Source organism: Bufo bufo, chromosome 1 (genome assembly GCF_905171765.1).
Source record: "Bufo bufo chromosome 1, aBufBuf1.1, whole genome shotgun sequence".
Taxonomy (NCBI): domain Eukaryota; kingdom Metazoa; phylum Chordata; class Amphibia; order Anura; family Bufonidae; genus Bufo; species Bufo bufo.
Window position 1 is genome coordinate 666,351,675 of NC_053389.1, and position 19,842 is coordinate 666,371,516.

Below are 19,842 nucleotides of genomic sequence, written 5' to 3' on the forward strand. Positions count from 1 at the left end.
TGCACATGAAAAAAGAAATGGTAAAATGACACAGCCCATTTAGGCTGACACCCTTAATCCATGTTCAGAGAGAAGCAGGGGAGCGGATAGGAGCGTGGGAACCTTTGTAGCAGACGGAGGAAGATGCCGGAGCGAAGCGCTAGGCTCCGCCCCCGGCCGCGTCAGGCTCCGCCCCCGGCCGCGTCAGGCTCCGCCCCCGGCCGCGTCATAGAAGCGCGAAAAAATCGCACGCTCCACTCCCTGTGCTTCCTGAAAACATGTCCCCCAGTGCCGAACACAGCAAAGCGGGGGTTAACAAGGAACACACGCCTGCCTGCAGTTGCAGCCCAAAATCCTTGTTCTGTCCAAGGTTAGCTGGCGCCGCCAGGGAAAAGTCATGCCTCATAAAGGGGGAGCAGAGAGTCCCAGCAGGGAGATAAGCCAGTATAGTGCCTCCATGCCCCAGAACCCCCGGACAGAGAACATCCTCAGTTCACCCAGGCGGCCCATAGACATAAGACAGGGAGGGGAGGGGAAGCAGAGCGATTGTAGTAACAGCCACGCCGTTATACTTATCTGCTCCTGCAGTCTTCTCCCTCCGTTCAGGACCAGCAGGGCTCACCTCTTCAGACGTCTGACTCCAGGAGTGCAGTGCTCTGGATGGAGGGCAGCAGCAGGTGACCCAGGAGCTGGTGGGATGCCGGAGCTAACAGGTCGAGCCCGGTTCCACTTATCTTCTTGGGGGGAAATGGAGGCAGCCAGGCAACGTCCCAAAGACGGCGGCGGGCACTCCACGGGGGACCAGGAAGGCGCCATGCCGACCTGTGTCCCCATCTAGAATAAAAATAACAAAAAGGAGTAGAATCAGAGAGTGTCAACCTCCTTCACCAGACACTAAGCAAAGACTGAGTTCCTCCTGGTGGAGTCGGGGGGTATAGCCCGAGGAGGAGGAGCTCTTTCATTTGCATAGTGTCCCTCCTACTAATACCTCAAGCTATACCCATGGTCTGTGTCCCCCAATGGAAAAAAGCACGAGAAAGGCCGCTTTGCCCTGGGTTGGGGCAGATGGGTGCTTTTTCCACCCGTAGCCTCCGAAATAATCTCATCTAATTTGGACCCAAATAGCCGAGACCCCGAGAACGGAAGCCTCAACAGGGAGCGCTTAGATGAGGAATCGGCTTTCCAGGCCTTGAGCCACAACTCCCGGCGGATGGAAGTGGCGAGAGCTGAGGAACGGGCGATCATAGTCCCAGCATCCAGAGCCGCTTCACAGAGATATTTCCCTGCCTGAGAAATTTGGAGCGCTGACGATTGAAGTTCAGCGGGAGGGAGGTCGGACGCCATGTCCTGGTTCAAATGGAGGGACCACTCCGAAACTGCTTTGGCTACCCAGGCAGAGGCGAAAATCGGCCGCAATGCCGAACCGCTCGCCGTAAAGATCGACTTAGAGAGTGACTCTATGCGGCGGTCCACTGGATCCTGGAGGGACGAGCCATCTGCCACCGGGATGGTAGTGAATTTTGCCAAGCGAGCAACCGTTGGGTCCACCTTCGGTGGGGAGGACCATTTGTCCACGGACTCGCGTGGAAAAGGGTAGAGTAGGTCTAGGCGTTTCGGAATAATGAAACGCAAACCTGGCTGGTCCCAAGCCTTCGTGACAACGATAGAAAAATCGTCGTGTAATGGGAACGATTTGGGGTTCTGCTTTGTACGCAGAAATGACACCCCTTGTTGGCTAGTGGAGGGAAGGTCCTCCTGAACCTGGAAGGTGTCCCTTATTGCCGATATCAGGCTATCCACCATGGATGCAATCTGAGAAGAGTGCTCCGGATCCATATCTGCATCCGAATCCCCAAGCTCTCCTTCTGACAGTGCGTCGCCTAAAAGGGAGGACGCCTGTGAATGGGATCCAGGAGCAGGGGGGGGGGATGCTGAGGCGTCAGAGGAGGAACGGGTGCCTGCTCTGGGGCGCTTACTAGGAAGTCTACCTCTGGTTTGTGCGCTATGCGACTGTGCAGGTTGCGCCGGTGGTGATTTCTCTACCAAACGACCCAGCAATGAAAGGGTGGAATGGGAGATTTTTGAGAGGTCTTCCACTGCCCGTGACAGGGACCTTGCCCAGTCTGGTTCCCCCTGGACAGGCCGCTCCAGGGCTTCTGTGGGCTGTTGTGCCCTAGGGGGATGGCTCTGTGCAGGTTTCTGACATGCAGAGCACAGTGATAGTGACTGACCACGAGGGAATTTCTCCGAACATAAGGAGCAGGCATAGTAAGTGGTCCTACAGGGTGCCTGGTGGGGGTCAGTGGCCGGGTCAGACATGGTCAAATCTCCTGCTGGATGGGGGTATCGATTGCCTACCAGTATGGAGGTCCCAGGTCCTGTATCCTACCCACGCAGTGCAGAGGAAGAATCAGGAAGCTGAATCAGGGCGGGAGAATAAGCCACGCCCCCTTCCAGCCCGGACCGGCAAGCCACGCCCCCTTCCAGCCCGGGACCGGCAAGCCACGCCCCCTTCCAGCCCGGAAACGGCAGCCTATGCTGAAGTGAGGTCAGAACGCCTATGATCCCCATGTCCGGCCTTGACCACAGCGGTACTGGAACCGCTGCGGCTAAAAGGTAATGTGTGCTATGCCGCCGCCTCTAATAAATAGACCCGATATGTGCGGCGAGAGCAGTGAAGCCAGAGATCGGGCTGACGGACGGACGGGCGGGGGGGGGGGGGGGGGGTGTGGAAGATGGAGGAGTTCTCCTGCAGCTAGGGGGATGAAGCAGATTACTTACCTGTCTTCATCCGTGTTCTTCACCCTATGATGCAACACCAGCAGGGCCACCCTATGACCGCTGGCACCATGCGACAGGGGTCCGGGCAGAGAAGGGCTGAAGAGAGGGTGGCCCTCTTGCTGGGGGGAAGCAGGGGAGCGAGGCTGCCCTGGTCCACTTTGCCTTCTTGGGGGAGGCAAGGCGGTGACTTAGATACACCGGCCAGCCTCCCGGGGATACAGGGACGCAGGCGACCCTGTGCCCCCTTCCAGTAGTCTGTGAATTAAAGATAAAAATAATAAAATCAGAAGAAAAAATAAAAACGCCACCCTGCAAAGCAGGGAGGTCTGCCTCCTACGACACTAAGCTAAAAACTGATATGCTCTCTCCAGGCTGGAGGGGGTATAGCCTGCAGGGGAGGAGCTAACAGCTTTCAGCCTAGTGTCGCCTCCTAGTGGCAGCAGCAAGCTATACCCACGGTCCTGTGTCCCCCAATGATATGAGCGAGAAAGTAATTTTTCTCAGCAATGTTGGCAGATGCGAACACCACAGATGCCTTCAGCTGCCAAGTGCACTTGTAACAGGTCAGCCAGTTTCATAGGTACAAATCTGCCGACAGACGTTATTTAATTAGTATGATCGACCCTACCTTGCAGTATGCCTCGCTTAATAGGGTTGATCATGCTGACGCTTTAAGTGAAAAATGCTTACAGAATGTTTGCCAAGAGGAAACTGTACTTTTCAAGACTGTAGGGTCAATATATTTGGAATCCCAACACCTATGCCATATGCATCTTCAAAAAATGAGGTGTAAACATAAACTAGCCTAAATATAAGACACAGATATATTATCCCGCTTGCAGATTAATCATAAAATGAAGATTATTTTCATATATGCCAGGAGGATGATTTTCTCATTTCTAATGTGCACAAAAGGGTCCTTTAACATGTTTTTCTGGTTGCTCCCAGTAATGTGACATACTGTGTTTAAAGCATTGACAACAATAATGCTATACTATAAGGCTGCACTCAAAATGCACCAAAAATGGTGAAAAATGCAGATCTATTGCAGTGAAATCCCCTAAACCTTAGGCTACCTTGGGCTGTTCTTCCACTTTCCACATACAAATAGAGAGCATGAACTTGATGGACTTTTTTAACCGTATTAACTACGTAACACTGCTGAGAACAAACCGCGCACTTACATGACAAGACTGCGTTTTCATCTTTGTTTCTTCTTGGCACAGATACTTTCCCATTTGTGGTGTACATTGGATAGCAGAAAAGCCAATTTTCATAGCCACCATCTAAAACTAAAGGCTCACTTTTCAGGATAACCTTGGTTTCCCACTACAAACAAAATAGAATATGCAGATATAATACGATGTTTGCCTATGTATCAAACCTCTTAAATCACATAGAAACCCCAAGGTCTCCTAAAATCATTACAAGAGTGAGATGAATGCCAACATCACCAAGTACCATGAGCAGGTGGTTAAAGGGGTTGTCTCACTTCGGCATTGTCCATATTGCCTCCTTTGCTGGCTGATTCATCTTTCCATCACATTATATACTGTTCATATCCGAGTATTACAGCCACAGCGGCAGCGCTGAAACTGGACAGAAGCAGACACGCATGCAGGCAACTAAGCCAGTCCTAGTTTACACCAGTTTGATAAATCTCCCCCAGTGTCTTTTTATCCCGTCATTCAAAGGGCAAATCATTTTTACATTTTCCATTGATGCAGCCTTAGGCTACATGCACACATTGCGGATTACACGCTGTTTTTCCACGCAGATTCTCAACCGAAAAAAACGCAGCATAATACAGTATCAACGAAGTGAATGAGATTAGACAAATCTCATGTTGATGTTGCTTTTTTCTGTGCAGAAATTAACCTGCTGTGCAGATTTAGAAATTGGAACGGTGAGGCCTGCCGAAAATACGCACAAAAACCCTGCAAGTAACACACAGGCTTTTTTTGTGTAGAAATACAGAGAAATCTGTACTGTACGAAAAACCGCATGGATTTTCTGTTTTGGAACCAGTACCAATGTGCAGGTAACCATATGAGGTGTGTTTTGCGGTCTGCAAATTGCTGATCCACCAAACACTGATATCGGCAGTGTGCGTTCCGCATTTTGTGGACCGAACATGGCCAGCCCTATGATAGAAATGCCTATTCTTGTTCGCAATTGCGGACAAGAATAGGACATGCTCTCTCTTTTTTGCTGGGCCGCAGAAAAGAAGTACGGATGTGGACTGCACACTGGACTGCACACTGTGAGCTGTCTGCATGTTTTGCTGCCCCACTGAAATGAATGGGTCTGCATCTGTTCCGTAAAATTGCGGAACAGATGCGGACCCATAAATACAGTTGTGTGAATGTACCCTGATATGTATTTAAGTGACAAAATTTTGGGGTACATATAACTTATTGAAATCGTTTTAATAACTTTATGCGGAAGAAATGGAAAGGAAAAAAACAATTCTGACATCTTTTTCTGCAATAAGCCTTTAACCACTTCAGCTCCCCTAGCTTAAACACCCTTAATGACCAGGCCACTTTTTACACTTCTGACCTACACTACTTTCACCGTTTATTGCTCGGTCATGCAACTTACCACCCAAATGAATTTTACCTCCTTTTCTTCTCACTAATAGAGCTTTCATTTGGTGGTATTTCATTGCTGCTGACATTTTAACTTTTTTTTTGTTATTAATCGAAATTTAACGATTTTTTTGCAAAAAAATTACATTTTTCACTTTCAGTTGTAAAATTTTGCAAAAAAAACGACATCCATATATAAATTTTTCTCAAAATGTATTGTTCTACATGTCTTTGATAAAAAAAAAAAATGTTTGGGTAAAAAAAAAAAATGGTTTGGGTAAAAGTTATAGCGTTTACAAACTATGGTACAAAAATGTGAATTTCCGCTTTTTGAAGCAGCTCTGACTTTCTGAGCACCTGTCATGTTTCCTGAGGTTCTACAATGGCCAGACAGTACAAACACCCCACAAATGACCCCATTTCGGAAAGTACACACCCTAAGGTATTCGCTGATGGGCATAGTGAGTTCATAGAACTTTTTATTTTTTGTCACAAGTTAGCAGAAAATGATGATATATATATATTTTTTTTTTTTTTCTTACAAAGTCTTATATTCCACTAAGGCCTCATGCACACGACCGTATTTTTTTGCGGTCCGCAAAACGGGGTTCTGTTTTTCCGTGATCGTTTTTTCGTCTGTGGGTCTTCCTTGATTTTTGGAGGATCCAGGTGTCTGCCTGGCCGTGCGGAGCCAAACGGATCCGTCCTAAATTACAATGCAAGTCAATGGGGACGGATCCGTTTGACGTTGACACAATATGGTGCAATTTCAAACGGATCCGTCCCCCATTGACTTTCAATGTAAAGTCAGGAGTTAATATACCATCGGATCGGAGTTTTCTCCAATCCGATGGTATATTTTAACTTGAAGCGTCCCCATCACCATGGGAACGCCTCTATGTTAGAATATACCGTCGGATTTGAGTTACATCGTGAAAACTCAGAACCGACAGTATATTCTAACACAGAGGCGTTCCCATGGTGATGGGGACGCTTCAGGTTAGAATATACTAAAAGAACTCTGTACATGACTGCCCCCTGTAGTTAACACATTGGTGGCCAGTGTGGCCGCCCCCCCCCTCCCTCCCCTGTAGTTAACTCATTGGTGGCCAGTGCGGCCGGCCCCTCCCCCTCCCCTGTAGTTAACTCATTGGTGGCCATTGCGGCCGGCCCCCCCCCTCCCTCCCCTGTAGTTAACTCATTGGTGGCCAGTGCGGCCGGCCCCCCCCCCCCCTCCCTCCCCTGTAGTTAACTCATTGGTGGCCAGTGCGGCCGGCCCCCCCCCTCCCTCCCCTGTAGTTAACTCATTGGTGGCCAGTGCGGCCGGCCCCCCTCCCTCCCCTGTAGTTAACTCGTTGGTGGCCAGTGGGCCTTCTCCCCTCCCTCCCCCTCCTAATTAAAATCTCCCCCCTATCATTGGTGGCAGCGGAGTGTACCGATCGGAGTCCCAGTTTAATCGCTGGGGCTCCGATCGGTAACCATGGCAACCAGGACGCTACTGCAGTCCCGGTTGCCATGGTTACTTAGCAATTTGTAGAACCATTATACTTACCTGCGAGCTGCGATGTCTGCGTCCGGCCGGGAGCTCCTCCTACTGGTAAGTGACAGGTAAGTGACAGGCACCTGCCAGGCAGCAGGGGGCAGTCATGTACACAGTACTTTTAGTATATTCTAACCTGAAGCGTCCCCATGACCATGGGAACGCCTCTGTGTTAGAGTATACTGTCGGTTCTGAGTTTTCACGAAGTGAAAACTCAGCTATGAAAAAGCTTTTATGCAGACGGATCTTCGGATCCGTCTGTATAAAAACTAACTTACGGCCACGGATCACAGACACGGATGCCAATCTTGTGTGCATCCGTGTTCTTTCACGGACCCATTGACTTGAATGGGTCCGTGAACCGTTGTCCGTCAAAAAAATAGGAAAAAAAAAAAACCCATCATTTTCCGCTAACTTGTGACAAAAAATAAAAAATTCTAGTAACTCGCCATGCCCCTCACGGAATACCTTGGGGTGTCTTCTTTCCAAAATGGGGTCACTTGTGGGGTAGTTATACTGCCCTGGCATTCTAGGGGCCCTAATGTGTGGTAAGTAGGTAAATGACCTGTGAAATCCGAAAGGTGCTCTTTGGAATGTGGGCCCCTTTGCCCACCTAGGCTGCAAAAAAGTGTCACACATGTGGTATCGCTGTATTCAGGAGAAGTTGAGCAATGTGTTTTGGGGTGTCTTTTTACATATACTCCTGCTGGGTGAGAGAAATATCTCGGCAAAAGACAACTTTTCCCATTTTTTATACAAAGTTGGCATTTGACCAAGATATTTATCTCACCCAGCATGGGTATATGTAAAATGACACCCCAAAACACATTGCCCAACTTCTCCGATACCAGATGTGTGACACTTTTTTGCAGCCTAGGTGTGCAAAGGGGCCCACATTCCTTTTATGAGGGCATTTTTAGACATTTGGATCCCAGACTTCTTCTCACGCTTTAGGGCCCCTAAAAAGCCAGGGTAGTATAAATACCCCACATGTGATCCCATTTTGGAAAGAAGACACCCCAAGGTATTCAATGAGGGGCATGGCGAGTTCATAGAAATTTTTTTTTTTGCCACAAGTTAGCGGAAATTGATTTATTTATTTATTTTTCTCACAAAGTCTCCCTTTCCGCTAACTTGGGACAAAAATTTCAATCTTTCATGGACTCAATATGCCCCTCAGCGAATACCTTGGGGTGTCTTCTTTCCGAAATGGGGTCACATGTGGGGTATTTATACTGCCCTGGCATTCTAGGGGCCCTAAAGCGTGAGAAGAAGTCTGGAAAATTTTTTACGCATTTGGATTCCGTGAGGGGTATGGTGAGTTCATGTGAGATTTTATTTTTTGACACAAGTTAGTGGAATATGAGACTTTGTAAGAAAAAAAAAATATAATTTCCGCTAACTTGGGCCCAAAAAATTTCTGAATGGAGCCTTACAGGGGGGTGATCAGTGACAGGGGGGTGATCAGGGAGTCTATATGGGGTGATCACCCCCCTGTCATTGATCACCCCCCTGTAAGGCTCCATTCAGATGTCCTTATGTGTTTTGCGGATCCGATCCATGTATCAGTGGATCCGTAAAAATCATACGAACATCTGAATGCAGCCTTACAGGGGGGTGATCAATGACAGGGGTGTGATCAGGGAGTCTATATGGGGTGATCACCCCCCTGTCATTGATTACCCCCCTATAAGGCTCCATTCAGATGTCCGTATGTGTTTTGTGGATCCGATCCATGTATCAGTGGATCCGTAAAAATCATACGGACATCTGAATGCAGCCTGACAGGGGGGTGATCAATGACAGGGGGGTGATCAGGGAGTCTATATGGGGTGATCACCCCCCTGTAAGGCTCCATTCAGATGTCCGTATGCGTTTTGCGGATCCGATCCATGTACCAGTGGATCCGTAAAAATCATACGCACATCTGAATGGAGCCTTACAAGGGGGTGATCAATGACAGGGGGGTGATCAGGGAGTCTATATGGGGTGATCACCCCTCTGTAAGGCTCCATTCAGACGCCTGTATGTGTTTTGCGGATCCGATCCATGTATCCGTGGATCCATAAAAAACATACGGACATCTGAATGGAGCCTTACAGGGGGGTGATCAATGACAGGGGGGTGATCAGGGAGTCTATATGGGGTGATCAGGGGTTCATAAGGGGTTAATAAGTGACAGGGGGGGGGTGTAGTGTAGTGTAGTGGTGTTTGGTGCTACTTTACTGAGCTACCTGTGTCCTCTGGTGGTCGATCCAAACAAAAGGGACAACCAGAGGACCAGGTAGCAGGTATATTAGACGCTGTTATCAAAACAGCGTCTAATATACCTGTTAGGGGTTAAAAAAAATCACATCTCCAGCCTGCCAGCGAACGATCGCCGCTGGCAGGCTGGAGATCCACTCGCTTACCTTCCGATCCTGTGAACGCGCGCGCGCCTGTGTGCGCGCGTTCACAGGAAATCTCGCGTCTCGCGAGATGACGTGTATATGCGTGACTCTGTGCAGCGCTGTCACCTCCGGAACGCGATCCTGGGTTAGGCGGTCCGGAGGTGGTTAAAGGGAACCTGTCATCAACTTTATGCTGATCTCACTGTTGGCAGCATAAAATACTGACGGGAATGCTGATGTCAGCGGTGTGTTACTCATGAGCTAAAAGTAAGTGGTTCCCGAGAACCAGCATCATAATCATTGCAGCCCAGGCCTGGAAAAGAGTCAAATCCACCTGAGAAGAGTCCTGGTTATTCCTAATCTCCTGCTCTCCTCGCCCATCTGCTGATGATTGGCAGTTCTCTCCTAGAGAGAAATGGAGAAAACTAGGTAGAAGACTGTCAGTCATCAGCAGGTCGGCGGGAGAGCAGGAATTCATGAATAACCAGGACTCTTCTCAGGTGGCCGGGACTCTTTTCCAGGCCCAGTCTGCAATGATTGTGATGTTGGTCCTCGGCAACCACTTTAACTTTTAAATGACCGACCGCTGAAATCAACTCTCATGTCTCTACTTTATGGGCAGCACAAATTTGATGACAGGTTCCCTTTTAATATTTCTGTTTTAATTACAATATAGACAGCATATGATAAAAAAAAGGAGGTGACAGAGAGGAAGCGCTGACCTGGTTTTATTTTATGTATTTTCTTTGTGTAGCGCTCTTACAAAAATAAAAAAAGTCCCTGTAAAATAGTGACATTTCTACTGCTTTTATGTACCTTAAAGAGAGCATCTTTTAAGCTCTGAAGAGTTGTACCAAGTTTTAAGTCACTGACAGAACTGAACCAGTCCAGCAAAATAACATAATCAGCATGACTTCTGGTGTCCCATGAATCCTTTGATGCTTCAGGAAGGCTGCTCTCAATTCTGGTTGCTGTAAATCTGAAAGGAATACAATGAAACTCATTAGTAAAATACATCAAAGATTGTAAACCCTTGCGAACAAGGCCTCATGCACACGACCATATTTTTGGTTTGCAACCAATCCGCATTTTTTGAGATTTGAATGCAGGCCCATTCATTTTAATGGGGCCGCACAAAATGTGGACAGCACGCTGTGTGTTGTCTGCATTCGTATGTCCATTCTGTTAATATGATAAAACATCCTATTATAGCCTGTTTTGCAGACAAGAATAGGCATATTTACAAAAAAGTGTGGAACGCGAAAGTGCAGGTCGCACACGGCCGGTATCTATGTTTTGCCAATCTGTGGTTTATGGACCACAAAATGGATACGATCGTGTGCATAAGGGCTAATAAGGACATATATTTCATTTTATATACATCAGTAAAAAAACAAAACCATTAGTTAAACATTCCTGCAGGGAGGTTTCACATACAATGTTTTCTGGAAAAACATCACTCCAGTTTTTGATGTGTTTTTTTGAGCCATAGCCAGAAGTGGATCCAGCAGAAGAGAGAAGTAGAAGTCCTTCTGTTTACCTCCCGTTCCTTCAGAATCTACTTTGGTTCAAAAAAAATGCCACAAAAACTGCAGCGTTTTACTGAAAGACAATGTGGGGGAAATGTACTAAGACCAGTATTAGTATAAAAAAGTGTACGCCCCTAAATCATTATGGCGCATCTCAGGAGGTCCAGGATCCAGAAACAGAAATCTACACCAGCATAGATTTCAGCTGTCATTTACACCACTTTTATGGTGTTACTATTAAAATTTACAGGCCGTGTGGCATGAAGATGGAAAAAGTCACAAATTTTAGTGCAAAACAGTGTTCTACAACAGAAAAGGTAAGAGCCTTTAATAAATTCCTCCCTGTGTGTGAAACTAAAGGGATTGTGTCACTTCAGCAAACAACATTTATCATGTAGAGAAAGTTAATACAAGGCACTTACTAATGTATTGTGATTATCCATATTGTCTCCTTTGCTGGCCGGATTCATTTTTTCATCATAGCCGTGCTTGCACACCATCGGTAGCCGTGCTTGCACACCATCGAAAAAATCACCAGCCTATATGAGCTCCTGCAGTCCCGGACACCAGTGAGGCCGGTGTTCTGCCAGATTCCTATACCTTGGCAGAATGTTATACCGGAAGGGACGCGGCCGCATCGGAATCAGCTGGAGGAGGGTGTGTGTGGATCTGCGCAAGCGTAGATCCACTGGATTCGTAAAAATAATTGCACCGCCGCGGGAGAAGCACCTTCTTTATTTGCATGGTCGACACCGTACACTGCCCGTGCGCACTCAGGGGTAGGTAGATTTTTCAGTGCAAAATGTTCCATCAGATCTCCCTTTCCCTGAGAGCGCACGCGCGGACACATCATCTGGAGCGGTTCAGCCTCACCACATAGCAGAGCTAAGTGCAGGATATTGGGGTGGTGGGGTCACCACATAGCACAGCTGAGTGCAGTCCCTGAGTGCGCAGGCGCGGTGTATGGTTTCGCGCATGCAAATTAAGTGGGTGCTTCTCCCGCTGCGGAGCAATTACACACACCCTCCTCCAGCTGATTCCGGTGCGGCCGCGTCACTTCCGGTACAGCATTCTGCCATGGTATAGGAATCTGGCAGAACACCGGTACTTTTTCCTATAGTATGTAAGCCTGTTCACCGCTGCTGGATTGCAGGGTGGTCGTAACCATGGAAACAAGCAGTGTATAATGTGATGAATCCAGCCAGCAAAGGAAGCAATATGGACAATCACAATACATTAGTAAGTGTCTTGTTATTAACTTTCTCTACACTATAAATGCCACTTGCTGAAGTGAGACAACCCCTTTTAAAGTCTTATTCTAAAGATAATTTGGCAGATCTGAGATTGGTGACATACATACCCAGGAGATATGGCCTCCTCAGGAATATTTATAGAAGAAATAATATGAGATTCCTCAAAATCCTTAGCTCGGCGTGCATCCATTATAACAACAGTAATACCTGGGTCCTTCATCATCACAAACAGTTTTTCCGGAGTTATAGATCCATTAGGGACTGTAATTAAATATAATAGAAATTTATTAATTTACATAACAATTAGTATTAACTTTCACTGATACTGACACAGCAGTATTACTGGCTATCATGGATGGTGAGATTTTCTGATAAACTGGTTAAACATTTCCTTCACGAAAGGGAAGGGGTCACCACAAATTCCCTGTCAGGCTATCTCAGCTGAATACACTTCGTGATCCATCACTTCATTCTGGAGAAAAACTGCCGCTCTATCCGTTCTCTACTGAACTGTCGGAAACAGCAGAGAGCTGCATTCTGCTACTGGCAGCAGGCCCATGCAGATTAAGGCTCGGCCTGCTGCCCCATCAGGATTTAAACATGGGACGCTCGCTCATGGGATCAATGGGGTCCCAACGGTTGGACCCCCACTGAACAGTTTGTTATCCTGTATTCTGTGGATAGGGGATAACTCTCATACTTGGTGCAACCCCTTTAACTGCTAGTTGGTATATAGATGAAAGTATGATTGCATTCATCAGATCTAGTCCTAAATGGCATTGTGCCTGGTTTAACAGGGAATTTTCTGGTGACAGATTTCCTTTAATAGGAAAATTCTAAATCTGATCAGGGCACTGTGCTATTTTGCAGACAGTTTTTTATTGCCATATATGACCAGTGCCCAAACATGACACACTCACAAAGGTTACTTTGGAGCAAGTACAGCATTTTAGAAAACCCAAGTAAAGCAAGAAACTGATCTGAACTACGATCATTTCTCCTAAACCGTCTTTAATAAAAAAATAAAAAAAGGAACACTAAACCTAGAAATGAATGCCAAGTCTAAGTCTGCAGCATTTTCTTCCTAGTCCTGAAAACAAACAGCCTGCAAAGAACAATGGGGCAGATTTATCAAAACTGGTGTAAAGGAAAACTGCAGGCAATGTTTTGGTGTCCATCTCCAAAGCGGAATGGAGACTGAACGGAGGCAAACTGAGGCTTTCTGAGCGGATCCTTTTCCATTCAGAATGCATTAACATGAAAACTGATCCGTTTTGGGCCGCTTGTGAGAGCCCTCAACGGATCTCACAAACGGAAAGCCAAAAGGCGAGTGTGAAAGTAGCCTTAGCTGTCCATAGCAACCAATCAGATTCCACCTGTCATTTTTCAGAGCTCCTTTGGAAAATAAAAGATGGAATCTGATTGGTTGCTATGGGCAACCCAACCAGTTTTCCTTTACACCAGTTTGATAAATCTGCCACAATGGGTTAAATCTGATATCTTCCATCTTTGGCTGGAGAACTAGGACCTAGAACTTTTTGTCCCAATGCAGATAGGACACAGCAAGGAGTCATTGTTCTGCCACTCTTCTTAGGCTACTTTGACATCTGCATTATCCTTTTTGGTTTTGAGATCTGTCAAAGGGGACAAAACTGAATGGAGTGCACCAGAATGCATTCAATTCCGTTTGGTTGTGTTCCCATACCGGACAGAAAACCGCTGCAAGCAGTATTTTTCTGTCCGGCATGGGATGCGGACACAAAAAAAAACCGCCCCCACTGACTTACAATGGTTTTAGAGATAATACAACCGAATCCGTTCTGGATGCAGACGGTTGTATAATCAGTAACGGAGGCGTTTTTGCTGAACCCTGCCGGATCTAGCAAAAAGCAGATGTGAAAGTAGCCTTACAGTTTGTCATAAGACAGTGAGGAGGAGGAGGAGGAGGAGGCATAGCTAATATTCTGAGACACTGAAGGAAGATTTCTTTATATACAGATGCTGTATAAAACACAAGTCTACCACAGTGTGTGCAGAGCAGATTTCAATTACAGCAAAGGCAAAAAGATTATGAAGTACAGACTAAATGAACTATAGTTCGAAGGAGCCTGAACTATAAATTTAAAAGGGTATTCCCATCTTATAAAATGATGGCATTTCACTGGGACATGCATCCATTTATGGGACCCCGGAAGATCCTGATTCTGTGCTGGGAACATTAGGGAATGACTTTGAAGGTGCTCCTGAATCAATGCCGCACTCTCAGAAGCGGTGAGCGTTCCAGAGGTCAGAGCCCCGATCAAGTGAATGCATGTTTCACTGAAATAACTTTATGAGATAGGATCAACCCTTTAATAATGTAATAAAAAGTCGATATTTGTACAAAATGCAAACCTACCCTTTGAAGAGACTTCATTCTTACGTCCAAGCTCTTTTTTATCACCATTTATCTGAGGGGGAAAAAAAACAACAAAACAGAAGCCTTAAATGAATCCATTATTTATGAACGTTAATCTTTTGCCTACCGCCGCATGACTACAGGTAGTGGCGGTGGGTACTTAACTGTAACCTAATGTATAAACGCGTCAGGCTACATTGCGATCTCCTGGCGCACTGTGACGTTTCAGATCACTGTAACCATGTTGTAATTAGACAGCTGCAGTCACAGAAAGTATATCCAAGACCAGCAGAAGAGGTATTGCAGTGTAAAGTGTAAAAGCCAGCTGAAGAGCACTATGCCGGCAGTATGTGAAATAATTAACCCCTTTCTGCCCTGACTGTGGCAGGAAGGGGTTAATTTAAACCAATAAATGAATAAAAAATTCATAAAAGGTGAAAAAAAAACAAAAAACGACTAGTTTTAGCAATACTATAGCAGACTATGCATAATATATATATATATATATATATACACACACATACATATACACACATACAAACACTTTTTTAGTACATAAAAAAATAAAATAAAAAATATGATTTATTAGTTTTAGCAATAGTATAGCGGACTTGTGTGTAAGGCTACTTTCACACTGGCGTTTTGGCTTTCAGTTTGTGCGATCCGTTAAGGGCTCTCACCAGCGGTCCAAAACGGATCAGTTTTGCCCTAATGCATTCTGAATGAATAAGGATCCGCTCAGAATGCATCAGTACAGTCTCCATTCCGCTTTGGAGGCGGGCACCAAAACAGTGCTTACAACGTCTGATGAAACTGATCCAAACGGATCCGTTCTGACACACAATGTAAGTCAATGGGGACAGATCAGTTTTCACTGACACAATCTGGCACAATAGAAAACGGATACATCCCCCATTAACTTTCAATGGTCATCAAGACGGATCAGTTTTGGCTGTGTTACATATAATACAAACGGATCCGTTCTGAACGGATGCATGTGGTTGTATTATCTGAACGGAAGCGTTTTTGCAGATCCATGACGGATCCGCACCAAACGTGAGTGTGAAAGTAGCCTTAAATATACAAAACGTACACACTTTATTTTGCTGTTTGTTTTCTTTAAAAAAAAATTGAAATGTTTTGTATTAAAATCTTTTGTAACAGTTAAAAAGATTGTAATCACAGGGAACGACCTGTTTAAAACGTAGCCTTTAATCTAATTTAGATATAAAATAACAAAAACTCCCACAAAACATACATAGAAAAGAACAAAAAAGAAGATATATCCTTGATGACATGGAAGAAGATACTTGTGATCGTCCAGAATAATACGGGTCAGAGATGGACGGTATGGACAGAGGTGGAGTCTAATCTGTCCCTATTCCTGGCCCTGGGCTAAGTAGCCCTGCCTGAAAACGGAATAGCCGCCCTGATAAAAACGATCCCGTATTCTGGAGCCTCCTTGTAACACCTGAATAGACCCTGTAATCCTGATGGTTCCCTACTGTGGGGTCTGCTCTAGGCACACAAAACAAAAAAACAAGTATAGATAACCAGTAAAGAGAGCAGCGAACCAGCCACATTCATAGATGCTCAGTGGTGTGGGTGGAAGGCCGCCATCAATAAATATGTCATAAAGGATGCACAGGCAGCCCAGGATATGGCTATCTGTGACTGTGCATCATCCAATGGACGAAATCACTGTGCAGACCCCACACACCACTATCGATGTGCGACGTCAAAACACAATGAGTCGCCGTTCACATTTGTACATATCAGTGTATACTAAAGATATGTATACACGTACGGCACCAGAAGCACTACATATATCAGTATGCAATCAGGTGCCAGTGTCCCAACGCGTTTCACCCTGATTGATATTCGGGTTCTTCAGGGGACATATATCAAAGTACAATGCTGTTGTTTGGCATCAAAGAGAGGTAACCAAACCGGTGGTAAGGTCCTCAATTATGATATAATTAACATTATATGATTATAATTAACATCATAATTGAGGACCTTACCACCGGTTTGGTTACCTCTCTTTGATGCCAAACAACAGCATTGTACTTTGATATATGTCCCCTGAGGAACCCGAATATCAATCAGGGTGAAACGCGTTGGGACACTTGCACCTGATTGCATACTGATATATGTAGTGCTTCTTAAATATTTTTTTTTTAATATTATATCTGCCACCTAAATGGCACAAAAGTAAGGTCTAAAAAGTCCTGTGAAAAGTACATGTAGGTTGGCTCAGAAATTAATTCGTTAGTTGTAGCTACATAGGTCTATTGCTAAAACTGAAAAACTGGCCTGGTAAAGGGGGCAAATCGTGGGTGTGGTAATAACGTGGTGAACATAACACTAAGGCTGCTTTCACACGTGTGTTGCGGGAAAAGGTGCGGGTGCGTTGCGGAAACATGCGCCATTTTTCCGCGCGAGTGCAAAACATTGTAATGCGTTTTGCACGCGTGTGACAAAAATCGGCATGTTTGGTACCCAAACCCGAACTTCTTCACAGAAGTTCGGGTCTGGGTTAGGTATTTTGTAGATTGCTATTATTTTCCCTTATAACATGGTTATAAGGGAAAATAATAGCATTCTGAATACAGAATGCTTAGTACAATAGCGCTGGAGGGGTTAAAAATTAATAATAATAATTTAACTCCCCTTAATCCACTTGATCGCGCAGCCGGCATCTCTTCTGTCTTCTTCTTTGCTGTGTGCAGGAAAAGGACCTGTGGTGATGTCACTCCGGTCATCACATGGTCCGTCACATGGTGATGGATCATGTGATGACCGGAGTGATGTCACCACAGGTCCTTTTCCTGGCTAAAACACATATAAATCATAGTCTGCCCCCGACATGTTTCGCTACGTGCTTTGCGAAACATGTCGGGGGGCAGACTATGATTTATATGTGTGTTTTAGCCAGCCGGCGAACTGCATAAAGACAGAGTGGTTATGCAGTAATAGCGATACAATAGGGTGCACCAGTAGGGCTTTCACTCACCCCAGGGAAGCGCACTGTGAGACTTAGGCCCCTTTCACAGGGGCGAGTATTCCGCGCGGATGCGATGCGTGAGTTGAACGCATTGCACCCACACTGAATACCGACCCATGAAATGGGGCTGTTCACATGAGCTGTGATTTTCACGCATCACTTGTGCGTTGCATGAAAAATCGCAGCATGCTCTATATTCTGCGTTTTTTACGCAACGCAGGCCCCATAGAAGTGAATGGGGTTGCGTGAAAATCGCAAGCATCCGCAAGCAAGTGCGGAGGCGGTGCTATTTTCACGCACGGTTGCTAGGAGACGATCGGGATGGAGACCCGATCATTATTATTTTCCCTTAGAACATGGTTATAAGGGAAAATAATAGCATTCTGAATACAGAATGCATAGTAAAAAAGCGCTGGAGGGGTTAAAAAATAATAATAATAAATAATAATAAATAATAATAATAATTAGTCCACTTGATCGCGTAGCCCGGCATCTCCTTCTGTCTCCTTTGCTGAACAGGACCTGTGGTGAGCATTAAAGGGAACCTGTCACCGGGATTTTGGGTATATTACTGAGGTCATGGGTTGCTAGATGGCCGCTAGAACATCCGCAATACCCAGTCCCCATAGCTCTGTGTGCTTTTATTGTGTAAAAAACCCGATTTGATACATATGCAAATTAACATAAAAGAGTCATATCTTACTTGTGTGACCAGAGAAGAGTCATATTTTCAAGCTCTGACTCATCTCAGGTTAATTTGCATATGTATCAAATCGGTTTTTATACACAATAAAAGCACACAGAGCTATGGGGACAGGGTATTGCGGATGTGCTAGCGGCCATCTAGCAACCCATGTCCTCAGCTCTATACACAAAATCCTGGTGACAGGTTCCCTTTAATTACAGGTAAAGGACCTTTGGTGACATCACTCCGGTCATCACATGATCTTTTACCATGGTGATGAATCATGTGATGACCGGAGTGACGTCACCACAGGTCCTTTACCCAGGTCCTGAAGAAAGGAGACAGAAGGAGATGCCGGCTCCGCGGTCAAGTGGATTAACCACCTCAGCCCCCAGTGCTTAAACACCCTGAAAGACCAGGCCACTTTTTACACTTCTGACCTACACTACTTTCACCATTTATTGCTCGGTCATGCAACTTACCACCCAAATGAATTTTACCTCCTTTTCTTCTCACTAATAGAGCTTTCATTTGGTGGTATTTCATTGCTGCTGACATTTTTACTTTTTTTGTTATTAATCGAAATTTAACGATTTTTTTGCAAAAAAATGACATTTTTCACTTTCAGTTGTAAAATTTTGCAAAAAAAAACGACATCCATATATAAATTTAGCTCTAAATTTATTGTTCTACATGTCTTTGATAAAAAAAAAATGTTTGGGTAAAAAAAAAATGGTTTGGGTAAAAGTTATAGTGTTTACAAACTATGGTACAAAAATGTGAATTTCCGCTTTTTGAAGCAGCTCTGACTTTCTGAGCACCTGTCATGTTTCCTGAGGTTCTACAATGGCCAGACAGTACAAACACCCCACAAATGACCCCATTTCGGAAAGTACACACCCTAAGGTATTCGCTGATGGGCATAGTGAGTTCATAGAACTTTTTATTTTTTGTCACAAGTTAGCGGAAAATGATGATTTTTTTTTTTTTTTTTTTTTTCTTACAAAGTCTCATATTCCACTAACTTGTGACAAAAAATAAAAACTTCCATGAACTCACTATGCCCATCACGAAATACCTTGGGGTCTCTTCTTTCCAAAATGGGGTCACTTGTGGGGTAGTTATACTGCCCTGGCATTCTAGGGGCCCAAATGTGTGGTAAGGAGTTTGAAATCAAATTCTGTAAAAAATGACGAGTGAAATCCGAAAGGTGCTCTTTGGAATGTGGGCCCCTTTGCCCACCTAGGCTGCAAAAAAGTGTCACACATCTGGTATCTCCGTATTCAGTAGAAGTTGGGGAATGTGTTTTGGGGTGTCATTTTACATATACCCATGCTGGGTGAGATAAATATCTTGGTCAAATGCCAACTTTGTATAAAAAAATGGGAAAAGTTGTCTTTTGCCAAGATATTTCTCTCACCCAGCATGGGTATATGTAAAAAGACACCCCAAAACACATTCCCCAACTTCTCCTGAATACGGAGATACCAGATGTGTGACACTTTTTTGCAGCCTAGGTGGGCAAAGGGGCCCATATTCCAAAGAGCACCTTTCGGATTTCACTCGTCATTTTTTACAGAATTTGATTTCAAACTCCTTACCACACATTTGGGCCCCTAGAATGCCAGGGCAGTATAACTACTCCACAAGTGACCCCATTTTGGAAAGAAGAGACCCCAAGGTATTCGC

At 45.2% G+C, this 19,842-nt stretch overlaps 1 protein-coding gene across 3 annotated transcripts in view; it reads right to left on the reverse strand.

Moving 5' to 3' along the window:
- USP8 (ubiquitin specific peptidase 8) overlaps nt 1-19,842 on the reverse strand; it is a 92,995-nt gene that overhangs the window by 35,933 nt on the left and 37,220 nt on the right. For all 3 annotated transcript variants that reach the window (XM_040414037.1, XM_040414038.1, XM_040414039.1), the window contains exons 6-9: nt 14,462-14,513; nt 12,171-12,324; nt 10,098-10,260; nt 3,945-4,089 (exon numbers count right to left, since the gene is read on the reverse strand). In XM_040414037.1, coding sequence (XP_040269971.1) covers nt 3,945-4,089; nt 10,098-10,260; nt 12,171-12,324; nt 14,462-14,513 — 514 coding nt within the window. The remainder of the gene's footprint in view (nt 1-3,944; nt 4,090-10,097; nt 10,261-12,170; nt 12,325-14,461; nt 14,514-19,842) is intronic.